Source organism: Phoenix dactylifera, chromosome 8, assembly GCF_051530095.1.
Source record: "Phoenix dactylifera cultivar Ajwa chromosome 8, Ajwa_hap1_PhDact_Kaust_v1.1, whole genome shotgun sequence".
NCBI classification, from domain to species: domain Eukaryota; kingdom Viridiplantae; phylum Streptophyta; class Magnoliopsida; order Arecales; family Arecaceae; genus Phoenix; species Phoenix dactylifera.
The window spans coordinates 2,298,600-2,322,163 of NC_143197.1; the positions used below are offsets into that span (position 1 = coordinate 2,298,600).

The 23,564-nt window shown below is 36.2% G+C and overlaps 2 protein-coding genes across 3 annotated transcripts; one reads left to right on the forward strand and one right to left on the reverse strand.

Moving 5' to 3' along the window:
- Nucleotides 1-859: 859 nt before the first annotated feature.
- Nucleotides 860-9,345, reverse strand: LOC103709956 (kinesin-like protein KIN-5A). 2 transcript variants are annotated; one of them, XM_008795510.5, is made up of 23 exons: nucleotides 9,058-9,345; nucleotides 8,468-8,683; nucleotides 8,234-8,363; nucleotides 7,967-8,125; nucleotides 7,410-7,883; nucleotides 7,124-7,221; nucleotides 6,881-7,037; nucleotides 6,720-6,789; nucleotides 5,490-5,566; nucleotides 5,299-5,352; nucleotides 5,133-5,213; nucleotides 4,931-5,042; nucleotides 4,366-4,452; nucleotides 4,048-4,223; nucleotides 3,744-3,905; nucleotides 3,554-3,661; nucleotides 3,296-3,454; nucleotides 3,115-3,198; nucleotides 2,231-2,436; nucleotides 2,009-2,110; nucleotides 1,784-1,893; nucleotides 1,516-1,667; nucleotides 860-1,421 (listed from the first exon to the last, which is right to left on the reverse strand). In XM_008795510.5, exons 2-23 carry the CDS (start codon nucleotides 8,635-8,637, stop codon nucleotides 1,191-1,193), a joined length of 3,159 nt encoding a protein of 1,052 aa, XP_008793732.3. In that variant the 5' UTR covers nucleotides 8,638-8,683; nucleotides 9,058-9,345; the 3' UTR covers nucleotides 860-1,190. The 2 variants fall into 2 exon arrangements, with proteins under 2 accessions (XP_008793732.3, XP_008793740.3); XM_008795518.5 differs by having other exon boundaries at nucleotides 9,062-9,193.
- A 9,741-nt stretch (nucleotides 9,346-19,086) lies between these two features.
- On the forward strand, nucleotides 19,087-22,511 carry LOC103709946 (uncharacterized). The gene is made up of 4 exons (XM_008795499.5): nucleotides 19,087-19,336; nucleotides 20,247-20,379; nucleotides 21,159-21,373; nucleotides 22,055-22,511. Exons 2-4 carry the CDS (start codon nucleotides 20,287-20,289, stop codon nucleotides 22,353-22,355), a joined length of 609 nt encoding a protein of 202 aa, XP_008793721.3. The 5' UTR covers nucleotides 19,087-19,336; nucleotides 20,247-20,286; the 3' UTR covers nucleotides 22,356-22,511.
- Nucleotides 22,512-23,564: the final 1,053 nt, after the last annotated feature.

The following is a 23,564-nucleotide window of genomic DNA, read 5'->3' on the forward strand; positions in this document are numbered from 1 at the left end:
TCAAAGAGTCTTATGGCAACATTTGTTTCCGTCGCTTGCCGGAAAGCTGTCGGACGAATGTTTGAGCTACTTCTCGGTACGGTTTTAGGGGCGTTGTGATGGCTACAGTGCATTGTTTTTTTTGACTAGAAATTGAAAAGCTATTTTTCACACAATATAATACGAAGTTGGGGAGAGATGAACGTTATTATGCTATCATGGAAATAATTTTGAAAATCATGGAATTAAATAAGGCTCCTATACAAGATTAGCCATCGGGAAACCCAAATGGCTATAGGTGGTAGTTAACATGTTTTTATTGAATTTATGAATGATCAACATTAGATTTTTGGATCTTTGAAGTTTGAGGGTCATATATAGAATAGTATATAAGAATTGGAAATACGTTCTTTTTTTTTTTCTTTTTTTTTTGAATGCTTGTAACATACACCATTCAATACCTCTGGACATCGATTAAAAGGAAAACATAGGGAGCATGTATAGATTTTCACTCCCATTCTTTTAAGCAGTGTGGAGATGGTCACTCAAATCCCAGAAGACCACGGAACACAACCTAGTAACCTACGCATATAATTTTTGGAAAACTGTGAGTTATTCTGGCACATTACACCTTTCCAAGTTAGCTTTACGCCACGGAGATGGAGGATGGTTTTGGTAGACAATTGTGATTTCAGACATTAATGCTGTCCGAGCCTTTCCCGTGAAGAGCACGAAGACTCCAAGAGGAGTCTGAATGGCAGAATTGAACTTCCAAGACTCCCCTTGTTGGAGCTCCATGTGGACACCTTAATATCAGAGAATGCAAGTCTGTAACCCTATGACTATGTAACATGGCTACTTCTGTAAAGAAAAACCATAATGCTGCTAAACGATTCAGCAATCTGATTCACTCCAATTCTTATTTACAGTTCCCAGATACTTATGAATCTCAAATGAATAAAATAAAAAATAAAAAGAACAACTCAAACTGGATCTGTGGAGGGATAGATACATTACATGTATGTAATCATGCAACAGATCTTCTTTCCTGATTTTTACAAACAATTCAGTCTGGGAGCACAAATCCCTCAACAAATAGGATAATCAATGAAATAAAAATGCTTACGTACACCTAAAGACTAGAAAGTTTAACTTCTGTACATGCTTTAACATCTGGCACTAGTATCACATCAAGTGGAACTAGCATACTCTTAATTTATTGCAGTGAGAGGAACTCTTGCGTCTCTCAAGGCTTGTGGTTGAGACTGATATGCCCCAGAATAATGTTTTACATCCCCATTTGCCTGCTTGGAAGCAGACCTGGCCTCCCAGAATGACTTCAGAAGCTCTTCAAAATCTGGAGTTCTCAGCTCCTCAATGGATGCCATGCTAGGCAGATTAATTGATCGTCTCCTTGGCGTCGAACATGATGGTTCATCCACCTAGTCAGATATGATGGATTGTGACTGACTAACATCCAGCGGAATTAAATATCTCAGTTAACAAAGTCAAATGGACTATATTGCTGTAACTTACCGCATATTCTTCTTCTAGACACTTGCCTGCATTCTCTGTGATCTCAACAATCCTGTGATAGTGTCCACTTCTCAAATCCCTAAGCTCCCCACGGCAAGGAATGAGCATAGAATCAATGTTTGCACATGCATCATGGTCGAGTTTTAAAGAACCTGAAATTTGAATATTCTCATGAATTATTCACCCAAAATATGGTAAATTCTTTGTATTAAGTATTTCATCAAATAAAAAGACAAGAAGCAAATAAACAAAAACAATAAAAACTTACAGTCAATGGAGGAAAGCAGACTCTTATTTGCAATATCGGCATCTTCAAGAGTAGTTGAGGCAGCAGAGGACAACTTGGCACGTAAGAGCTGATTGGCTTCCATTCCGCTCCTATATGGACAGATCAATGAATGCACTCAGATATTGATGATTAACATTCAATTACCAGAATCTACAGCTAGGTCTATGTCCTGACAAAGTTCAAATAACCAGGAACTCGGATTACCGGACAATTGAATCTACTGATGCTACATTTACTTTTCCAAGGCTTAGCAGTGAATTTTGAGCAATTTTCCACTGTTCTGAACCCATTTTCGCATTCTCCATGCTGCACATTTTATAGGTATATTGTCAAAAATAAAAATATGATCAGGCTTACCAGAGTTGCACAGAGACATCAGTTGGTGGTGTAACAAAGATGCAAGAGCAGTTGTGCAGTCACTCTTACCATTGTTGAAAACCTTCTTGCAAGCAACATCTACCACTTTCAACTGCAGCAGTATCCTCAACATAGTGGTTTTCAGTTTCTTCCATGTAAACATTCCATTGTTCTTTAACTGAAGAGGTGAAATCACGAGCAGTTGACATTTCCTTCTGCAGATTACTGGTTCTATCAGCAGCACTTGCCCGGAGATTATCAACTGCTGTTTGAACCTAAACAGCAAGTACGTGTCAAACTTTAGATAATACATCTCAAACTTTAGATGACGCATCTTTCTTGGAGTTTTAGTGACCAAGTTGCTGCTATGAAAATTAAATTTGGTAGTCCAGATTCTAGAAACTATTGGGTGATCTAAAAGGAAATCAAGAGAAATTAGAGATAACACCTGAGGTGATGTAAGATATGCAATTGTTTTCCAACAAGATCAATGAGGAAAAACCTCTGTGCCAACACAGTTGAGGAGTTGCCAAAATCAAATAGTCAAAATTCTATTCTAGTGAGAAGACACATCCAACAATTCAGGAAATGGAGTCTTTACCCCACTCAAGAATGACTTCAAGATACTGTATTGCATTATCTCAAACAAGAACCGTGTAATACTAATTTGCTACGATATGGAAACTCATCTTTATGTTTTCTATGTTTGTGTAAAGCTCTCACTTTTCGACTGTGCAGATCTGTTATGCCGTAATGTTTTGTTGATTAAACTTCTATTAAACACATCTATTATGGGGAAAAGAAATTATCACATTGTTGGCATCATAAACTGTAGGTCGATGGACCAATTTAAAGTGGGTTCTGAACTTTGGAACACTTAGTTACAGAACCCGAGCAACATAAGAAAAATAAGGATAAAATGTATTTGATATTCAGAAGAAAGGAGTGCATACCAGCTTTTTCTTCCTGGCACTTGAACTTGCTAGCATTTCTGCCACCTTTTCTAGTAGTTGCTTCTCTTCATTAGCAGCACATTCCTGGAGGTGCAACAGGAATTAGTTAGAAAAGATGATATAAAAGACACATTAGTAATTATAACCGATATAAGAATTGATCATGAAGCCAAATCATTACCTCAAACTTTTTCTCAAGCTCACGAAGCTGTTGGTCTTGGACAGTTTGTGTTTCCTCCAGAATCCTACTCAACTTTGATGAATGAACATTCAGAGTGCAGAAGAAATTAGAAGTAATAACTGAAATAGAACGTGTAGATTCCACAGCTCTGAGATGTCCCTGTTGTAGGTCAAAAATAAAAATATTAGATTATAAAAGGATACTTCAAGAAAAGAGCACAACATGTAGAATAATATTACAGGCCTCATAGATATTAACCTCACGCTGCTGCTGTGCAAATGCAGCTAATTTATCCTCTTGTATAGAAAGACTGCTCTGAAGTTCATTAAGCAACCGATCAGCCTCCAACGCAATTCCCTTGAAACACTGAATAAAGGAAAAATACGAAAACTTACAGGAGACAATATTTGGATAAAAAGGCCAACTTAGAAAGTAAAAATATACTTACATCTTCAATAGCAGAAGAGTGAACCAGTACTTGTGAGTTTAATTTTCCAAAGGTTGACTGAGAATTCTTGTCAAGTTCTCCTGCCAGATCATTTAATGCTCTGATTCCAGATCGATACATGAATTTTAATTTTTCAACCTGAGTTCTAAGTCCTTCAGTGGCCTATGGATTAAAAAAAAAAACAGAGGAACATCTGAGAGTTGCATTTGTATGCTTGCATCAATTAGTTTCGAACATAGGTGTAAACAATGCGAATTTTATAGCACTGATAAATTGTAATAGCTTGTATCAAGCATGTAGCTACCTCGGTCTTTGTGGAAACAAATGATTGCATATCTTCTCCCATTTCTTTTAGTTGGTTCTCCTGCTGCATCACAGAAGCTGATACGGTTTTATGCAAGATATCGAGCTGCTGAGTTATTTGAGATAGGAAATTCTGCACAAGAATTCTGTTTCCATCCTCTATCATATCTTTACGTTCTGTAAGCCAATTGTGGAGATGGTAAGGTAAAGTTAGTAATGAAAGTCTCAGCTTTCATTCATTATCGTGCAGTTAAAGCAATCAGGACAAACAGAACTCCTGAAACTTTTTTCAGAAAAAGAGAAGAAAGGAGGCACCAACCAATTTTAGAAAACAAGCCAGAAACATCTGCAGCTGCATTCTCTAGTTCTGATCGAAGCTCGTACGCACGCTCTACAAGTTCTCTCTCTGGAAGAAAATAGGCAGTCAAATGCATCACTTATTAAGTGCTTGCACTGGAAAAAGAAGAGACGTTTTCAATGCAATATGGTATCCAGCCAAGTAAGATGTGCATGGACTTGTCTGAAATATGGCTAAATCCAGAAGAATGCAATTCATTGTTGATGTTGCATAGGCCTCCTCATATAAGGGCCTACAACTACATGCTTCATCAGAAAAAGAAATATGCCTACAAATATCTGGTATGATATGGAGAAAACCATGGGAGCATGCAGAACAGAAAGCTGAGTGTGTGTATAAATTGTTATAAGTAATACTTTAGAGAGCAACAGTACCATATAATTTTAGCACTTTGCTGGCATTGAAGATGCATAAACATGCTTTCATTTTTTGCCCCAAAAAAATACAGAATCCTCTTTTAATTAAAAGATGCAGAGTACATCTGTGGAATAGGCTGCAGGAGAGAATGTCATGGAACATTCCTCACCTGATTTGAGAAGATTAGATATCAAATATTCCTTTTCTTTTATTGTGGTGTTTGCCTGCCTATATCTTTCTTCCAGGTCCAGTAATGCATGTTCAGTGTCCTCCAGCCTTTTCTGTTGTGAAAACACAAATATATACAGTTGATCAATCTCCAGGAGTGGTAGGTGGCGGTCGCAAAAGTTGGAAGATCTCTTGGTCCTTACCTGGCTCTTCTCAAGTTTGTCACTTAATTCTGCACTCAATAGTTGTTGAGAATTGTAAAGGTCTTGGAGACCAATTAATTGCTGCATACAGAGCATAGATTAACAGAGTCAAACAACCATCAAAATTTTGTTATAGGGCAATACAAGGTCAAGTTAGAGAACATACCTTATCCTTTGAGTCCAACTCAAGTTCCAGGCGCTCCATTTTCTCTGTCATCGCCTGAATAAAGACATGAGAATAATTTGGGCATTTTATCAAAATAGTCAGATAGTAGGGTTCAAAAGAGAAATTTCATAGCTAAAATACGACGCATAGAATTATAAGAGAGAGAGTCATCTGAACAATCAAATACAAACCTTCTTCTCAGCTTCTTCATGAAGGTAGCGATCCCGTGGAATGTATATCCCATTCTTCTCCCTTGCAGCATATACCTCTGGTCAGAGACAAGAAATCAGGAATTTCATCCATCAGTAAGACCAGTACTCTAAAATGATGAAAAAGATATTTGTAAAAGCAACATTTTGGAAGCTAATTTGGTTTGGAACTTGAGCCTCAAGTGGATGGCTCAACAGACAGGTACATTCCACCATCATTGTTCTGAAAAAAGTCGCTGCATCACTTGTGTGGCTGCCATAGGCAATCCTTTAACTGCTCTACTTAGGGCCTAGCCACCTAGGCGGACTAAGCAAGCTGATCGAGAAGAAAGTACGTAAGCAGCTTACTTAGACCTAGGCACTCCAAATCAGCTGTGTTTAGACTATATTTTTGGATGTCTCAGGGATCTATGCATGTTAGACCGTAAGAACATGATCTCCTATTGTCCTCATTGATGCTCAAATGCCTCAGTTAATATTTACAAGCTTTCTTGATTCTTGATTTTTGTTCACTTTTAGTTTTGCATTGGTGAAGCATCATTGGCTTTTTGGGTTAACTCACTTGAATTACTCACTTTTTTTTATGTTCACACAATTTATTGCATATTTTGTAGGGGAAAATTTGTTAACTTACTAGTGAACATGTTGAACTAAAATATGTCCTGAAATTAATGTGAAAAGTTTTCATTAATTTATATTTTTTCTGATGACTTCCTTGTTTTTATGATTTTATAGTTATTTTTGTCAATTTATGGATATCTAATTAATTATTTTGCAATCTTCCAGGTTTTTTACTGAAGCAGCTATCCTTAGCCTAAGTGCCAGGGTATCTGCAGACTGCTCGCTTAAAACAACCACCCTTCAAACTATCAAATCAACTGTGCATTCAACCAGTTGCATTGGAACATATGGCATCAAGAGTGATCTGGAGATTGACAGCCCCCAGCTGAGCTGCCCAGCTACCATGCTAGCTCGTTTCCCAAGCTTTTCTTAATGAAAACCAATACAAGAATAAAGAAGTTTACAAATTACTGAGGAACACATTGTTTTGGCCAAGCTGACTAAATGATATTCAGAATTTAGAGTCAAATGTTTAGCTTAAATAAGACATGGAGATAAATAACAATCAGTTGCTCACAATGCTGACATAAGACTTTGACATGGAAAGAATTAACAAATGGTTATCTACAAAATTAAAATCTAGTATCCGACCTTGTTTAAGGCGGTCAATTTCAGAGTATAAATCCTTGATCATTGCAGACTTTAACATCTTCTGATTGACCTGGAAAACAGTGAAAGCATGTTGGCGCTAATCATTGTTGAATGAGGAGATAAATTTCATATAGCACACAAAAAGTCAAAATTAAAATGACCTCAGGCTTATTCTTGATATTTTTCGCACGGTGTGCATAGTCTAAGGTGCTCAGTGTCTCTTCCAGACAGTGGATGGATGGTGTTATGGTGGCAATAATGCAAGTCTTTGTTTTCCCTCCCAAGGAATCCCTAAGCAATCTTGTCAACTTGCTATCTCTGAATGGAAAAAAAATGCTCAGCCAACATTCCATTAACATATTTCAGAAAGAAAGAGGAAACCAGAGTACTTTAATTGGGATTACCTGTATGGAACATGGCCAGAGTGTTCAACAAGAGAATTAATAACACGACCAAGAGTAAGCAAACTTTTATTGATCTCTCCAGCTTCCCTTGCTCTTCCCTGTAATAACAAATATCGTCATTGTCATTCCCCATAATATCATACCGGTCAAATTTCAAGGAATTACTCTATCAAACCTGAGCTTCCATTACTACTTTCTAGGATATGCGAGAAACAAGTTCAGAAGATGATACTCATATCTGCATACAATGAAATTCCTACTTGCAGAAGATGAAAAATTTACACACCTCTCTAGCACCTGATCGTGAAATGTTTTCTGACCCAGCAAGATCCACAAGATTTAGCTTTCCACATTTGATCATCTCTTCTCCCTCAGGAGTACACTCCTTGATGTGAATTGTGATAGAAAATATGGAATGAGATCGGCTGCTCTGCTTGTTAAGTAAAGTCTCTGCAGTACGCCGTTTTGCAGACCCTTTATCCAAGATTTTGTAAATTTCACCAGCAGTATAGACGATCTCCTCTTCCAGTCCTCTCACAAAAACACCCCCCTTCCCATCTTCCATGAGAGCTATAGGCTTTTTGGACTTGTCCTCTGAAAATTTTGACTCATCCGGAGCCAAAAGATCTGTGATTTCCTCATTGTACAATTCAAGAAATGTGACTTTCATACTGTACTCGGCACACTGCGCCTCGAGTATGCCAAAGATTTGTCGGACGGCCCTTGGAATAACTCCAGCATCACTTGAAAATTCTTCATTCTACAAAACAAATTCTAGTTAATTTAGAAACTAGAAGAAAAATCACTGGCTTCAACTAATCTATATTTATCCTTGTAATTTACCTTAGTCTTTCTTCCTCCTCCTTCCATTGTGTAAGTTTTCCCAGTGCCCGTCTGACCATAGGCAAAAATGGTGCAGTTATAACCCTCAAGAACCTCATTTACTATGGGAGAGATAGCTTGATGAAATAAATCCTTTTGCTTGGATGATGGGCCAAAGACCTATAAAGAGTTAAAAGTTACTTGATCCTTTGACCTAATTTCCATTTCAAACAAGAAGAAGCAAAAAGGGTACATTGAAGAAATAAATGAAAAGTAAAAATCTTAGACCTTGTCAAAGACAAAGGTTTTATCAATCTGCTTGTTGGCAATATTCTGAACAGCAGTCACTTCTCGTCGATGTTCATTGCAAGATATCACCACCGGCGTGTTCACCCTCATCTCATCATCGCTCAAAGGTCTGGAACAACCAAAATCACACATGAATAAAGAGCGAAGAATTAAGAGATAAGACAAAAAGTATCGTCTTGTTTTTTTTTCCATTCTCATATCAGTTCTATGTACCTGCATCGGAGAATGACTTGAACATTGACCCCCTTGTCCTTATCACACTTGCTGTTGGAATTCCCATTTCCATCGACGGATCGGAAATCCCTTCCCAACTTTTCACTTGACCTCGGCGTTTGAGAGGGGGACAATGGGATCATCCCACCTCTCCTCTGCGAGCTATCCATTCCCACAGAACTCAAAGAATAACCAAACAAGAAAACCCAAAACTACCTGCAATACCCAACACACAAAATCACAGTCAAAACTCCATCCAATCTCCAAACTAGAACCCCACAATTCTCGAACCCCGAACTTCAAACCACCCAACCAAGAAACCCTGACTCCGATCTAGCAATCGAGATGCATTTCAAACACCAAGATCCCTAATCACCAGCTCAAATCTAACAAAAAAAAAACAAAAACAAGAAAACCCAAGAGGCGAGCCATGTAAACAAAAAGAGAGATCCTTCTTCATGAAACAGAAAAATCAAATCAAGAAATCAAGAAACCATAAGAGAGATAGACGAAGGTCAAGAGTGGCCAAAACGAAGGGATAAAAGAATGCGGAAGAGAGGAAGACCGGGAGGCAAGGAAGGCGAGCGTACCGACCGAATCGACGGCCGGCGGTCGGCGATCGGCGCGGCGCTACGGATCCAGAAGAAAGATCCAAATCCCGTTCTTCCTGGGATCCCGCGGTGACTTCTGGTAGAAGAAGCCCGTTTCCTGGTTACTTTATAGAGTTATCTTAATGGCGCTTCCGATCATTATAAAGATTATTAATTAATAATAAAATTTATTTGGGATGGAGAAAAAGAGAAGAAGAGAGTGGGGAGAGGGACTGGAGATACATTGTCGAGAGGAGAGGAGGGAGCTACTTCTTTAAACAGTACCGTGCCGTTAGAATTCAAGGAGGTGGGGTTCAAAAACTTGACGGTGTCAGTTACCCGTATCTGACCGTTGGAGCTTTTGTGGAAAATCCGGCCATAACCGTAGAAGAAGAACAGTGGGGCCAAAATCCAAATCCTTTTTCCTACTTCTTTGTATTAATTAAAGATGAATTTAAGCAAAGAAGTTGAAAGGAGAAAGTATAGAAGAGGGGTTGGTGGATTATGATTAGAACTTTGTAAAGTGATATCATTGTGTTTTTAAATATTCAGAAGAAGGACCACTGTATGGCCAAAATCCAAATCCTTTTTCCTACTTCTTTGTATTAATTAAAGCTTAATTTAAGCAAAGAAGTTGAAAGGAGAAAGTATAGAAGAGGGGGTGGTGGATTATGATTTGAGCTTTGAAAAGTGATATCATTGTGTTCTTAAATATTCATAAGAAGATCTTTTTGTTTCAAATTTCCAAGGGACATGTTGATTTGGAGAGGCTTGCTGTTAAATTAACAAACAGATTCCAGAGATTTTAATCTTTCAAGTGGGTAAACAACATTATATGAATCATAAAGAATCCACCCTCAAAGGCATCAATGATTTCTGCAAAGGTTAGCCCTTCAATTTTCTACTTGGTTTTTGGAAGCCAGCTTACCTTTCTACTTGGACAATGCCACCGCAATGTTGGCCAATCTTTTAATACTATATGATAAATTACATAAGAAATATACTCTTTCTTACACAAATTATAACTTGGGTCTACAGTGTTAGCCTGGCAACAACACCATCAACCATCCTGGTATATCAAATTAATTCTTAGGAGAAGTACCAAAGTGAGCATACTTGAACACATGAAAAAAGCCCCGTAACCAACCGCTATTTGATGACATAAAATAACGGAAAGTTGCTAAAGATATCTCCTCTCCATGGAAAGTTGCTCTCTCATACATCAACTTTTTCACCTATAAGGAGTGACATAATCAAACATAAATGGGTATATTGAATTCAAAAGAATCACACTCTCCCAATAGTATAGAATTTGTCCCATGCATCTCTTCTGCAAGCCTGAATTTCCATAATTCCATCTTAGTTATTTGTTCTCATCTCTACCCTTCCATGCTCATTTTCAAAATGTTCTTTCAAATATCAAAATAGATTATTATGAGCACTCCGTCACATCATGATACAAAGCTTATATAGTTGTACATTGAAAATACAAAAATCCTTCAAATCACTTATGAAATTGTTGAGCTTGTTGAATAATTTAACAGGTCTATTTACAGACAATTATCTTTTGTCTTACAAATTCTTTTTATAAATAGTTTTTGTAAACTCCCTTTTTCTAATAAAGGTAGGATGACTTATTCCATCCTTGTGCATATCAAATCCTAAAATTATATAGTAATTTTTTTTCTTAATGTCTAACTCTACCAACATTTTTTTAAGAATTCCATTGTACAAATCATTTTTTTAAGAGTATATATATTGGATGAAGTCCATTTCATCAATAGCACCTACAATATTTAATCCAAGTTACATTTGAATTTGCTTTGGCAACATAATAAACTCAATATTTTCTTCCACTCATTAGCATGTAAACCCCATACACTTAATACCATGTTTGTGAAAAGAGATGATAATATTATAGGATGCGAGCCCCACTTCCTTGGTGTAATCAACCAGCAAATTGGTTAGATGGGAAGGGAGCTAACATGGAAGACAGCTAGTTCGCTTGAGGATTACCCCATGCTACAAAAGATACACACTGCTGCTTGGGAGACGAACACCAGAGCTTCCAAGTCCCTTGGCTTCCGTCCCAAATAACCGTGGGAAAGCAAATGAGCAACACGGAAAGTAATTAACTTAAACATGTCTCCACACACTGGGCTCCGGAACAAATATTTCTCGATCACAGACGTCCCCACCTTTTTTTTTTTTTTGTAAATACGGCAATTTATATAGCTCTAACTTGACTACATCCTGCCAAATCGCGATAAAATAAAGAGTATAAAAGAGATGGAATCTCTCCTATAGATGTCCATAAAAAATTTTCGGAGTGCCGGGCGATGAAGGAGGCGACCCAGTCTGTTGCTTTGTTCGCCTCCCAAAACACATGTGCTGCCTGCAAGCCACCCATCTTCTGAGCCAGCCTGGTGCCCCACTTTTCTTTATGTAATGCCATGGAAACTTTGTGGTCAGCTTTAGGAGCAGCCCATACGTCCCCTCCACACGCACCAAACGTTTCCCCGTTCGGTGGTTATGGTAGCATTTGTCCCCACAGGGGAAGGTAGAAGCTTATGGAGGACCAAAGGTTGCAAAACTTCAGAAAGTCTAGCCAAGTAATAGAGCAAGAGACAGCCGGTGCTCGCTCGCTTGAGTTGGAAGACAAGAACTCGCTGTCGTTGTTGTTGTAAACAGCCTTTACCTACTTCGTTGCAAGCTACTAGTTGCACTGTTATTACTGAACAATATTGGACCTCTTTAGGATTGCTTCATATATATATATATATATATATATATATATATATGGCCAAGCATGGAGACATTTGAAAATAAAAATTGCTCTCATCGTATCATTATTAATTATTATAATAAAAATATTTTTCTTTATATATAATGCAAACTTTGATATAGCTACATGACCACTCCTGATATGAAGCAAGTCTTAATAGTGGTTTTTATCTTATCGCACTCCATTTTATGTGCTCTCTTCAGTTAAAATTGCAATCACTCATAATATATATTTTCACCTATATCACCTTTGTCAAACACTAGTGGTTAATAATAATAAAAAAAGTAAAATATTTGAAATTAGTTAAATGAATTATGTTGTTCTGATCAGGCATAATAAGTATGCTAAAATTTTTTCTTATATTTAACTATTGGCTATACAAATTAGATAACAAATTCTGGTTTTTATCATTATGGAGAGTGCCCAAAATGGATGGGGTTGTTTTTTTCGGCACGAAAGAAAGATTTATCTTTCTTCGAGCGAATTCATCGTTGGATTGCGCAATAGTCGTTTCAAGATTTATAAAGATGGATAAATAGATGAGTTTGAATTATTTTAAGATCTATATAAAATATGATCCAATAGTTGATATTGTGAAAGAAGATCAATTATTCTTTTTCGTGCGAGAAGGATGCAACTCAAAGCCGTCCAAAACCTCTTGAACCCTAGTCCAATAGAGTGGGGAGAAATATAGCTGGCTGGGGGGACGGAGAGCAGGAGGGAAGAGCTTTTGTGTGGCCTCAAAGTGACTTCACGTGAAGATAGGATGAGGAAGGGGCTGGGCCCCGAGCACTTGCTCTTGGGGAACCATCGCTGTACGAGCTCAAAGCGGCTCCCAATGGGTCCCGCGGCCATCCAGCGATCACGAGCCCAGTCCTCGCCGCTTTGTCCACTTTTTACTTCTTTTTTCCCCCTTCATTTAAGTTTCTTGTGGACAGCCAACCCAATCACGAGTTAAAAGCAATGGACGTTTGAGGAACGCATGGTATGAAAGGTCTAGAACAAAGACCTAGGCTCTGTTTGGGAGAGTTATTGGCAGTAGAGCTGTTGGAAGTAGAGCTGTTGGAAGTAGAGCTGTTATAAAAAGCTGTTTGCTGTTTGGTAACTACATTCGTAAAGTGCTGTGGTACTTTGTTTTGTGTTTGGTAAACAAACTGAGAAAGTACTTTTATATGACAAAATTACCATAAAGGACATTGCATAGTATTATACAACACAACATAATAAAACATAACATAAATTAATACATAAATATACGATAGTATAATATTATTGTAATATAAAATAATATTATGTTAATATAGCATAATAGTAATATAATTATTAGAGTAAATTAATATTTGGTAATATAACATAATATTAAATTATTTAACATAACATATTAATGTATTATGATATAATGTAATATATATTATATTTATAATATAATACAATAATAAAAGTATAAAATATTATAATTATTAGTATAAATTAATTTCTCATAATATAACATAATATTAAATTATTTAAAATAACATATTAATGTATTATAATGTAATGTAATATAATACAATATTTATAGTATAATACAATAATAAAGGTATAAAATATTATAATTAATATTATAAATTAATTTTCCATAATATAACATAATATTAAATTATTTAAAATAACATATTAATGTATTATAATGTAATGTAATATAATACAATATTTATAGTATAATACAATAATAAAGGTATAAAATATTATAATTATTAGTATAAATTAATTTTTCATAATATAACATAATATTAAATTATTTAACATAACATATTAATGTATTATGATATAATATAATATGATATTATATTCATAGTTTAATACAAAAATAAAGGTATAAAATATTATAATTAATATTATAAAATAATTTTCCATAATATACCATAATATTAAATTATTTAAAATAACATATTAATGTATTATAATGTAATGTAATATAATACAATATTTATAGTATAATACAATAATAAAGATATAAAATATTATAATTATTAGTATAAATTAATTTTCCATAATATAACATAATATTAAATTATTTAACATAACATATTAATGTATTATGATATAATATAATATGATATTATATTTATAGTATAATACAAAAATAAAGGTATAAAATATTATAATTATTAGTATAAATTAATTTTCCATAATATAACATAATATTAAATTATTTAACATAACATATTAATGTATTATGATATAATATAATATGATATTATATTTACAGTATAATACAAAAATAAAGGTATAAAATATTATAATTATTAGTATAAAATAATTTTTCATAATAATTTTTCATAATTTTCCATAAAATAATTTTCCGCGGTCCAGGGGCTCTTCTTCATGGTCCACGCTCGAGGAGGACCTCAGCGTGGGCCGCGAGGTTGATGATAAAAAAAACAATAGATTGATTTTGGAAGGTATAGAAAAGGATTAAAATTTTTTTCTTCTAAAATGTGGTTCAAGAGATGCATACAAAAATTGAAAAGAAAAATACCTTTTCTTACGGAAGGGAGTCTGACGGCTTGGGTTCTTGGCTCTAGCAGATTTTTAGGTTTATACAGGGATAAACTATGTAATTATGTTATTTTAATATGGGCATTTTTGTGAAAAATATAGCTTTCCGAAAAAGCTGAAACAGCTTCCTCCCAAAAGCTCCAAATTGGAGCTTCCTCCCAAAAGCTGTTTTCAGCTTCCCGCAAAAGCTGAAACAGCTTTTTGAAAAATTTACCAAACACAGTTTTTCATCTAAAAGTACTTTTGGAGGGCCAGAAAGTGCTTTCTGGCCCTCCAAAAGCTCCCCCAAACAGGGCCCTAGTTATAGCTGTCTAATTAAACGCAAGCAAGTTTAAGGGAAAGTTTTTTTTTTTTTTATTTTTTTTATTTTATAACTACTGTGGTATGTGTGGTTTAGGTCTTCAGGGCTTAGATTATTGCAGAACACAATAATGGAAGCCCATGACGAAACTTGCTTCCTGCTATCAGAAGTTTCCCATGGTAAATTGATTTAACTCTCCAACAACGTTCACATAACCTGGTTGCATGCATGATAGAGATTATATTATTTAACAATTGTATGACCTTTGGATTTCGAAATTTTAGTAGTGTTCTTGCTATTAAATTGATTCAAACTCTAAATTTCAAAATGATAGTGATTATATTAATTTTAAGAGTGTAGGGCATATAGATGCAAAATGTCTCTATAGTAGATGAAGATGCATTATTCATTGCACAAGAAAAAAAAGAAAAAAAGGCGGAAAACAACGAAGAAAGCAGTATACCAAAAATGATGAGATGAGGTTATACTGAGGATTCGCGGACGAGTTCTAGCAACGGATAGGTTAGGGCTGAGGGGCTGGCTGCGAGGGAGGTCAAGGCTATGGAAGAGAGTCGAGAAGAAAGTCGGAGATAAGAGATGGAAACCAGTAGAGAGGCATGCAAATCATGCTTAATATCTTTCAAGTGTCATAACATAATCATGTTTAATAAAAAAAATGTCAGAAAAATTCGTCCTATCTTACCATGCTTTAAAGCATACACTAATAAACGACACAACAAAATTTGGCAAATTGGATAAATCAATTCTAGTATTATGGGATTTATAAAATTTTTCTATAGTGTAACCGTGATGATGTCTCAATAAAAGCAACAAATCAATATCGGTCATCATTATGCTTCTGTGCCGACTGCATTGGCCCCCAATCAGAGGCAAATCACTCGTGGATCCCCGGAAGAAAGGCTAAACTGCAGTGGAAGCGAGCCTGTCATTAATGCCTCCTCCCACCCTTACGAGTGACGACGTCGCAGGTGACGCCTAAACAGCAAGGTCAATATGGCGAACAGGACCAAAGGAGTACTGCTATAAAATTGGGGGTTTAGAGTGGCGATGCTGCTTGTGTTTCACTTCCACTGCTTCCCAAAGTGGTCGTGTCCTTGGGCTCACCGAGTAATGCGTTTGTTTCGCCCTCTTTCTCCCTTTTGAGTGGGTTGGTTTTGGGTGGCTAATGTATGCTTATGGGATTAGAAATATTCAGACAAGGGAGGAACCTCATGTAGACTCCAAGCATATCCATAGGAATCAAAATTGAAGGAAGCTCTAATCTATACCGTCTACGCCCATGGCATATCACATTGTTACATATTTATGGACAGGAGGAGCCGCTCAATAAATTTGAGGGCCTAAGACGAACTCACTAATAATAATAATAATAAATGCATTTAGAAATTATTTGAAGGTTTCAATGCATTTATGGCTAAGAGTCTTTAAGTTTGGGAGCCTCAGGTATTTATATAAGTTAGGGGTTTTTAGGATTGGAAGCCTCGATGTATTTATAGCTCAAAATTTTGGAAAAGGCTCAATATATTTATAGTTAAGAGTCTTTAGGCCCGAGCCTTAGGCGAGTAACAATTATTCAGATATAGGCCCATTAGGCTACATAAATGATGGGTATTTTTAACATTTTATTTGTATATATCTATGTAACATGTCCATAATAATTATAACTTGTGCATCTGTATTATTATGTTTAAGTGCCCATGCATCAATTATCTCCATGGTTCTGAGGACACTGAGGGAAAGAAAAAAATATATGTGTGATTTGCTGTGCCCTTTGCTCATCTACGATCTACCTAACAAAAGGGTGCTTTCTATTTTATAGAAAAAGACCGAGCAACCTGCTCTTTAATTTCCATCTATGATGAGATGACCATAATGCAATCATCTGTTTAGCCCAAAAATTAATCAAATCAAAGTAAGTTTCTTAATCAGACTACTAAGTTGATGAGCTAATCTATATATGCTGGTTTCATTTCTAAACAAGCCAGAAGCATCGCATCAGAGGTTACACTGGAAACAACATTGCACCTGCTCATAAGCAACATGGCTGCACCAATTCAACATCATGACCTCCATGGAGTATTAGGGAAAACAAAAAAAAAAAAAAAAGGGCATGAACAACTAGATGAATTTTATTTTAAGCCTTTGTCACCCTAAACTATGCTCTTGACACATTTGCTCATTGTCCCTATCCCAGATCAAGTTATATTTCAACTATAAAACATAGAGGTTGTGTTTTGTTTTTTTTATAACAGAATTTTAAAAATAAAAAACAACTTGGAGGAGCTCGGCTACATCCAAAGGAGAGGCCATCTCAGAGAAGAAATGGATAAGAAGTGAATGGCTGCATGCTAAGACGTCGATAGGCATTATAGTAACCCATCTCCCGAAGATATCTTTATAACGGACAGTCACTGCTCGGAAAATCTTTAAACCAACCTCCCAAACAACTGCAGTGAATTAATTTTTATTTTCCAATCTTATCCTCTTTGATGCTGCTGATCACAAGATCTCTATGACTCTATCCGTACTGAAAAATAAGACAACAAATACTATTTGCAGCTGAGTCTACGAAACCAGGTCGAATCGTCCGATTCTGATAGTTTCAAGCAGATTCGGTGCGAAACCGAATCAGTTCCATATTTCAATTTGATTTCAGCCCCTACCGGCTAGAATTTTAATTGGACCGATCAAAACCATTCTTTCATCAGCCAGAAGAGGCCAATTTGCAAGCTTGCTTCACAGCCTAAGGAAGGTACATACCACATCCCCATCCATCAAAGGTGGTGAACCATTCAAATCTAACACAAGCTGCTGATTCCAAGAATCCCATTGTCTGGTCCTCCGGCGGAGTCAACTTCCTTGTGCTCTGATTCATTGTCTTATTCACTACTTGCAGATGGTGAATGGATTTCTATTTCGCGGAGGAGCTGAAGGCGATGGTAAGGTTTGTGACAGAGAAAGGTTTGCCGCGCTCCATAAGCGTCCAACCACCTTATTTCATCTCTACCTCTGCTTTCTTATCTGTACACAGCTCTAATAAATATTAGGTTGCCATGAAAAATAACCCACTGCGCTACGACATTCATTAGATGGTGAGAGATTGTAGTACTTTTTTACTTTTCAGATCGTTCGTGTATATATATCGAAAGACGAACAGAATCATAGATTGGATCGCTTCTTTTTCTGTCCAATACTCAAAAGGGGTATATATCGTGTCACCACTCCATCTTTTTGTCATATTTTCTTTCTTGATTCTGTTGGTTGTACTCATACTAGAAATATATGAGTACCAAATATATATATATATATATATATATATATATATATATATATATATATATATATATATATATTATTTTTTTTGTTAATTAAGTTTAATCACTGCCCTTTGTTCGGAGTAGGGTCCCACTAATCGATAATTTCTCTCTTTGATTTAATAAGAGGACAGAGAGCTTTTTCCTACTGAGTGAAAAAATAAATTAAGATGAAGAATAAGGGATATTAAAGAATAAATTAACTTTTGTACTTTTTTTTTTTTTTTTGCAGATTTAGTGAGAAATAATATGAGAAAGTTCAGAATTTAAAAAGTGCCCATCCATTAACTTCCTCCAATGACCGTTAATGATCACTACTCGGTTTGTGCCAATAATAATAATAATAATAATAATAATAATAATAATAAAGTAAAAATTCATTTCAGTTTGCCGTTCATCCAGTGTACACCAACTCTAATCACCAAGTAATATAATATGTACAACATTAGATTAGAAAAATAAGTCTATCAATCCAACGGTCAAGAACATGTACGCGATTGGAGGAAGGGCTTTTAAATCGGTGCTACGGATCTTTTTATTGCAATTTAGCTTCTCGTTAATATAATGGAATTAATCTTTTTCTTATCAACTCTAAACCCAGTTTGGACTCCACTGTTTTAATATTCTCCTCGTATCAAAGACCTTCCAATTCAGACAAAATCCTGTTTGGGTTCGATCTTAATTTCTATTTTGCTATTTTAATATTTTTATGATGTTGGAGAATTTTTTTTTGGTACATCGGCAGCTCACATTAGTCTCGCATGAGCACTACCATCTAAATTAAAGAACAAAATACTATACAGAGATAGAAAAATAGATACAGAGAGGATCCATATAATATATCCAGAGTGATGAACTGTAAAAGAGACGACCTAATCGGCAGCTCTATTCATCTCTCGATACACAATTACACATACACAACCTGGTAGTATCACACTTTTTCAGTAACCACCAAATATTCTCTAGAAATGGATAGTTGAGCATCCGGATCCATTACGTAGAAATGAATATTCTGTGTTATTTTTAATTTTAGTATTTTGGACTCTTCCAGGTCACGTGCATTTCACGTGCACGATGCAGGCAAACGATAAGCGGAACGTTGGAAGTCAATGGCGAAGGGAATCCAGATCCGGCGTCGACGAGGATTGCTTCGTCGCCTTTCCAGCGATTCCTTCCAGCCATCCGCCCGCCATTAAGCTGCAATACCCATCAATTTCGCTTTCTCTTCGAAATTATCCGGCACTGTGTGGTCTACTGGGAGAAGAAGAGTCCAAAGCTCCTCCGTTACTGCAATTCTTGGGTGAAGAAATCCGAGAGGTAAGAGCTTAGAAATTTCCATCTGCTTTGTTTCATCATGTATTACTAGGCTTTGGCTCGTGCTCGTGGTGGTAATGTACCCTTTTCTTTTGATTGGAGGAATTCGGGGTTTCTCTGTTTTCGGGATCGATCTTTTTTTTTTTTTTAAGGTTTCTTTGTCAGTTATTTTCCTAGAATTCATGGTTTTCTGCTGATGAGCATTTACCTTTTTCCCCCAAAGTGGCAGATTATCTTTTCTTGTTTTTTAGGTTTAGATCAAGAAATTGACTTCATGGAGTTTTGGATAGGTTTGGTAAGTCTTCTATTGTATTATATCATCGATCTCTTTGAATCAGCTTCGATACTTGTGCTCCCTTGATTAATCCGACAAGCGTTTTCTTTTTTCCATTTTGTATTGATAAAGAAGGCTCTCATAACTTCAGCTAAAGTTGGGAAGAAGAAAAAAAACATTTTTTTTGCCCTTTTCTGCCCCCCAGGGGGCAAAAGATTAAACTTTTATATTGGATTGTATGAGGTTATGACAGAATCCAGCTGTGACCGGATAAAATTGTTGGACTTGAACATTTTATGTTCTCCCGCCGTTGTGAATGCCGTTTGGAATAAACTACACATTTATCGTAACTTATTCAAACAAACTCTACACCCATTTAAAAATTCCCTATGACAAAACCATTGGAAAGATATGCATATAATCCCCGGATGTCTTCATATGCTGGAAAAGATTGCTACTGTATGATTTTGATAGTTTGATGATAGATAACTAATGTGTGTTATTAGGTGCATTTTTTCAGGAAAAAATTATTGGTAATTTTGTTTGATACTATGATGTCACTGATTTTCTTCCCTATTGATTGAATTACCAAACATATAATATTCTATTCTTGACAACTCTGTAATGTTTTTGTTTCAGGGGGTCTATTTGAGTATTGTTTTGTTATCGTGCTGGAGCAATGGCTTTAAACCAAACCCTGAAAATTGCTCTTACTTTGTCCTTCTTCGGGGCGCTCTCCTTCATATTTGGTGTAGTTGCTGAAAATAAAAAGGTTTATCATTCTTCTACCTTACTTGACTAACTCCAGTGAATTCCTCAAGGGTGAAATATGACTGCTTGTAGACATTGACATTATAACTACTCGAGCTGTGATTTTTGATAAAAATTAATTATGCTTGTTACAGAGTTACCCAAGTATGTACAAAAATCTAAAATTTCTTTACATATACATACAAATGAACAGTTGCCCTTAAAATGTTGGAGATGTAATTTAACATGTACAAGCTCTGCTGCTGAGTCAAACAATTGCACAGTGTCATGAAGTTATGTTTCTTGCTGTAACTGTTGTCTTTCTGGTTAATAGAGTCCTAAGAAACATTGTAATTTACTAAGCTACTCCACAACTTCAAAGTCTCTTGTATGGTATGATGTGGTCGGTCTGTTCTGAGCTTTTGCCTACTTTGGGGATTGAAAATCTTGGGCTGACACTTTAATAGGGACTGACTACAGGTATCTCATGGTTGATATTCCAGGTTGATAAATATGCATCTGCACTAAACACTTTACTTCCACTCAGTTTGGAGCTTCTAATATCTTTCATCTGGTCATTTTTCCTTTTGTTTTAAACTAGTGTCTTTCTATTCTCTCCTTTTATGCTCTGCTAACTGTCCTGTTGAGCTTTTCCAGTGTTATGGATAATTACTGTAGAAAAAAATTTCTTTCAAAAGACTTGTCAGTTCACTGTTTTACAAGCGTGTATCTATTCATTGGCTTTTTATCTGTTATCAAGTTTTAATGGATTGTTATACTGTTGTTTCCTTGTTGATACAGCCTCCATATGGAACCCCAATTAACGGAAAGGGTGTAGTCATCTGCAAGTTCCCTAGTGATCCAACAATTGGGTTGGGAAGTTTATCTGTCGTCATGCTCTTTTTGACAGTTATCATTGGTCATGTAGCTGTCTATTTTCCATACGAAGGGAAGTCTGTTCCACAACAGGCTTTGTTCCGCAGCAGTACATTGGTTGTATTCTTTGCTATTGCAGAGTAAGTTTTCTTCTTCAGCTTTTGGTGCAACTGCTGGTCTATTCTTACACAAAATGCAAGAAACATAGAATCTGAATATCCATTCAAATTTAAACATAATTCCTTATCCAGCCATACAGATATTAGTGGTACCACTGATGGAAGCGTGAAGTTCTAACTGTTTGAGCGTTTTAACCAATTAATTCTTGTGTCAGTTTTCATATTAATTGTCTGCATATTCTTGTGTCAGTTCTATACATGTCTTAAATTTATCTCATGCATTTTATATGCCAATTACATGTACCAAATGCCAATACCTCCTTTTTTGTCTTGTTGGACAATTTTAGCTCCTACATATGAGAGACTGTAATGGTGTTTGTCTGTTTTATTTTCTTAGTTGCTGTGTTGTTATTTTCTTATAAGACTGCTTAACTAGCATCCTGAAGTCGTTGTGCTGAATCTGGTGGTCTCAAAGCTGAGTAAGCATCAATGATTTATGAGAAGATTTTTTTCAAGATTATCCTCGTTGTCGTAAGTGTACATTTTGGCCTCTGGTGTTTTCGTTTCACATTCTTTCCTGGAAATGCGGATGTTATCATGATATTCTATTGTTATTCTTTTACCTTTATTTTTACCTGTCTGATATGGTAGCTAATAGCTCTAGTTATGATTCTTTCTGATCTGGAAGTATTGTGCAATCAGAATCTTGTCAGCTCTAGCAATGGGGTTGATGATGTGGGCAACCATCACTGAAGGCCTTAACCGTGTACACAACATTCACCATGATCTTGAAACAAAGTGCCCCACTGCCAAGACTGGCCTCTTTGGTGGTGCTGCCTTCCTTTCACTTGATGCAGTCCTCCTTTGGCTTGTCTGCCAGATGCTGACCCTCAATGCCAGAGCTGATTACCTGGACGAGAATGATCCTAAAGGCGAATATGGACAGGTTTATGCCGCCGATTACAATTCTAGTGGGGCTGACCCTCCGCATTCCATGGCGTGAGAACTTAATATTGCATAGGAGAACAAGCACTTGCATTGGCTAGCAACTCCTTTACTGTTTACATCAGGGCATAGATTTGATAGTTCACGTATGTAACTATGTTCTTCATCCTGTATCAGTGTCACAACTAGTTGTAAGGTGCTATCTTGCTCCTAAGATCCTGGTTTGCAATGCGTTTGTGCTGGATTTGCATGTTTGCTATACCAGTAGGTTTTAAAAAGTTTGGAAGATGACAAATTTCTCTTTTTAAGCGAGAAAGTTTAGGTCAGACTAAATTCTCCATCTTGGAGATGTTCAGGTGCCTTTTGTTCCTTATCCATGAATACTTAATTTATTCCATTGATATATCCTACACATTGATGGGAAATGTGACAAATTCTTCCATTCGGCTAAAAGAATTTGAGATATGGGAAACAACTTTTGTCTAAATGGGGAGAGAGAGAGAGAGAGATAGAGATTAAGAGCCTGTAGACCTGCAGTCCCAATATAGTTGGGTTATATCCCTGCAAGTGTGCATGCAGTAAGTATTTCTGGACGGCCTATAGTTTTTTTTGCAAAATGTAACATGAAGCTTTTCATTCCCCTGCGGGGAAGAGATAGGAATTCTCCCCTTCAAAATTACTTGGAAGTGAATTCCTCTAAAATGATTGCATCAGGGGAAGTGGCAGCATCTTCCTACAGCAACAGAGGTGTGGGGTATGAAACATGACTACTATTCGTTTGCAGATGAATTCAATGTCTGGTCGTGCATATTGCCAAATTTCATATCGTGAACCCAGGCAGGCATGTACTATAACAATTCAAACGGCTCAATTAATTAATTAATTAATTAATTTTGGACATGAGACTGCAAGCAGTAATTTTCGTGATAAAACTACGTGCCTCGTCATGCCAGAATGATTTTCTTCAGGGTCTTTATCCTTAAAAAACATTCATTAGGTTGGTAAAAACAATAACTTCTGGTTGTGCTACAATCCAATAATTCAATCAGGTACTAAGCCACAAAAAATTTATACAATTCTCTTACTATTATTCTACAGTTCAGGATATTCGTGACTATTATTCTACAATTCTCTCTCCTTTTTTTTAATTCCTTCATTGACGGAATTAGTTGGGCACTTAACGAGGTAGGCGGCGATCAAGACTGCAATTGCTATGTGATGTAATCATGTAAGCTTAGTTGGGCGTCCGACCATTGCGGAATCTGTG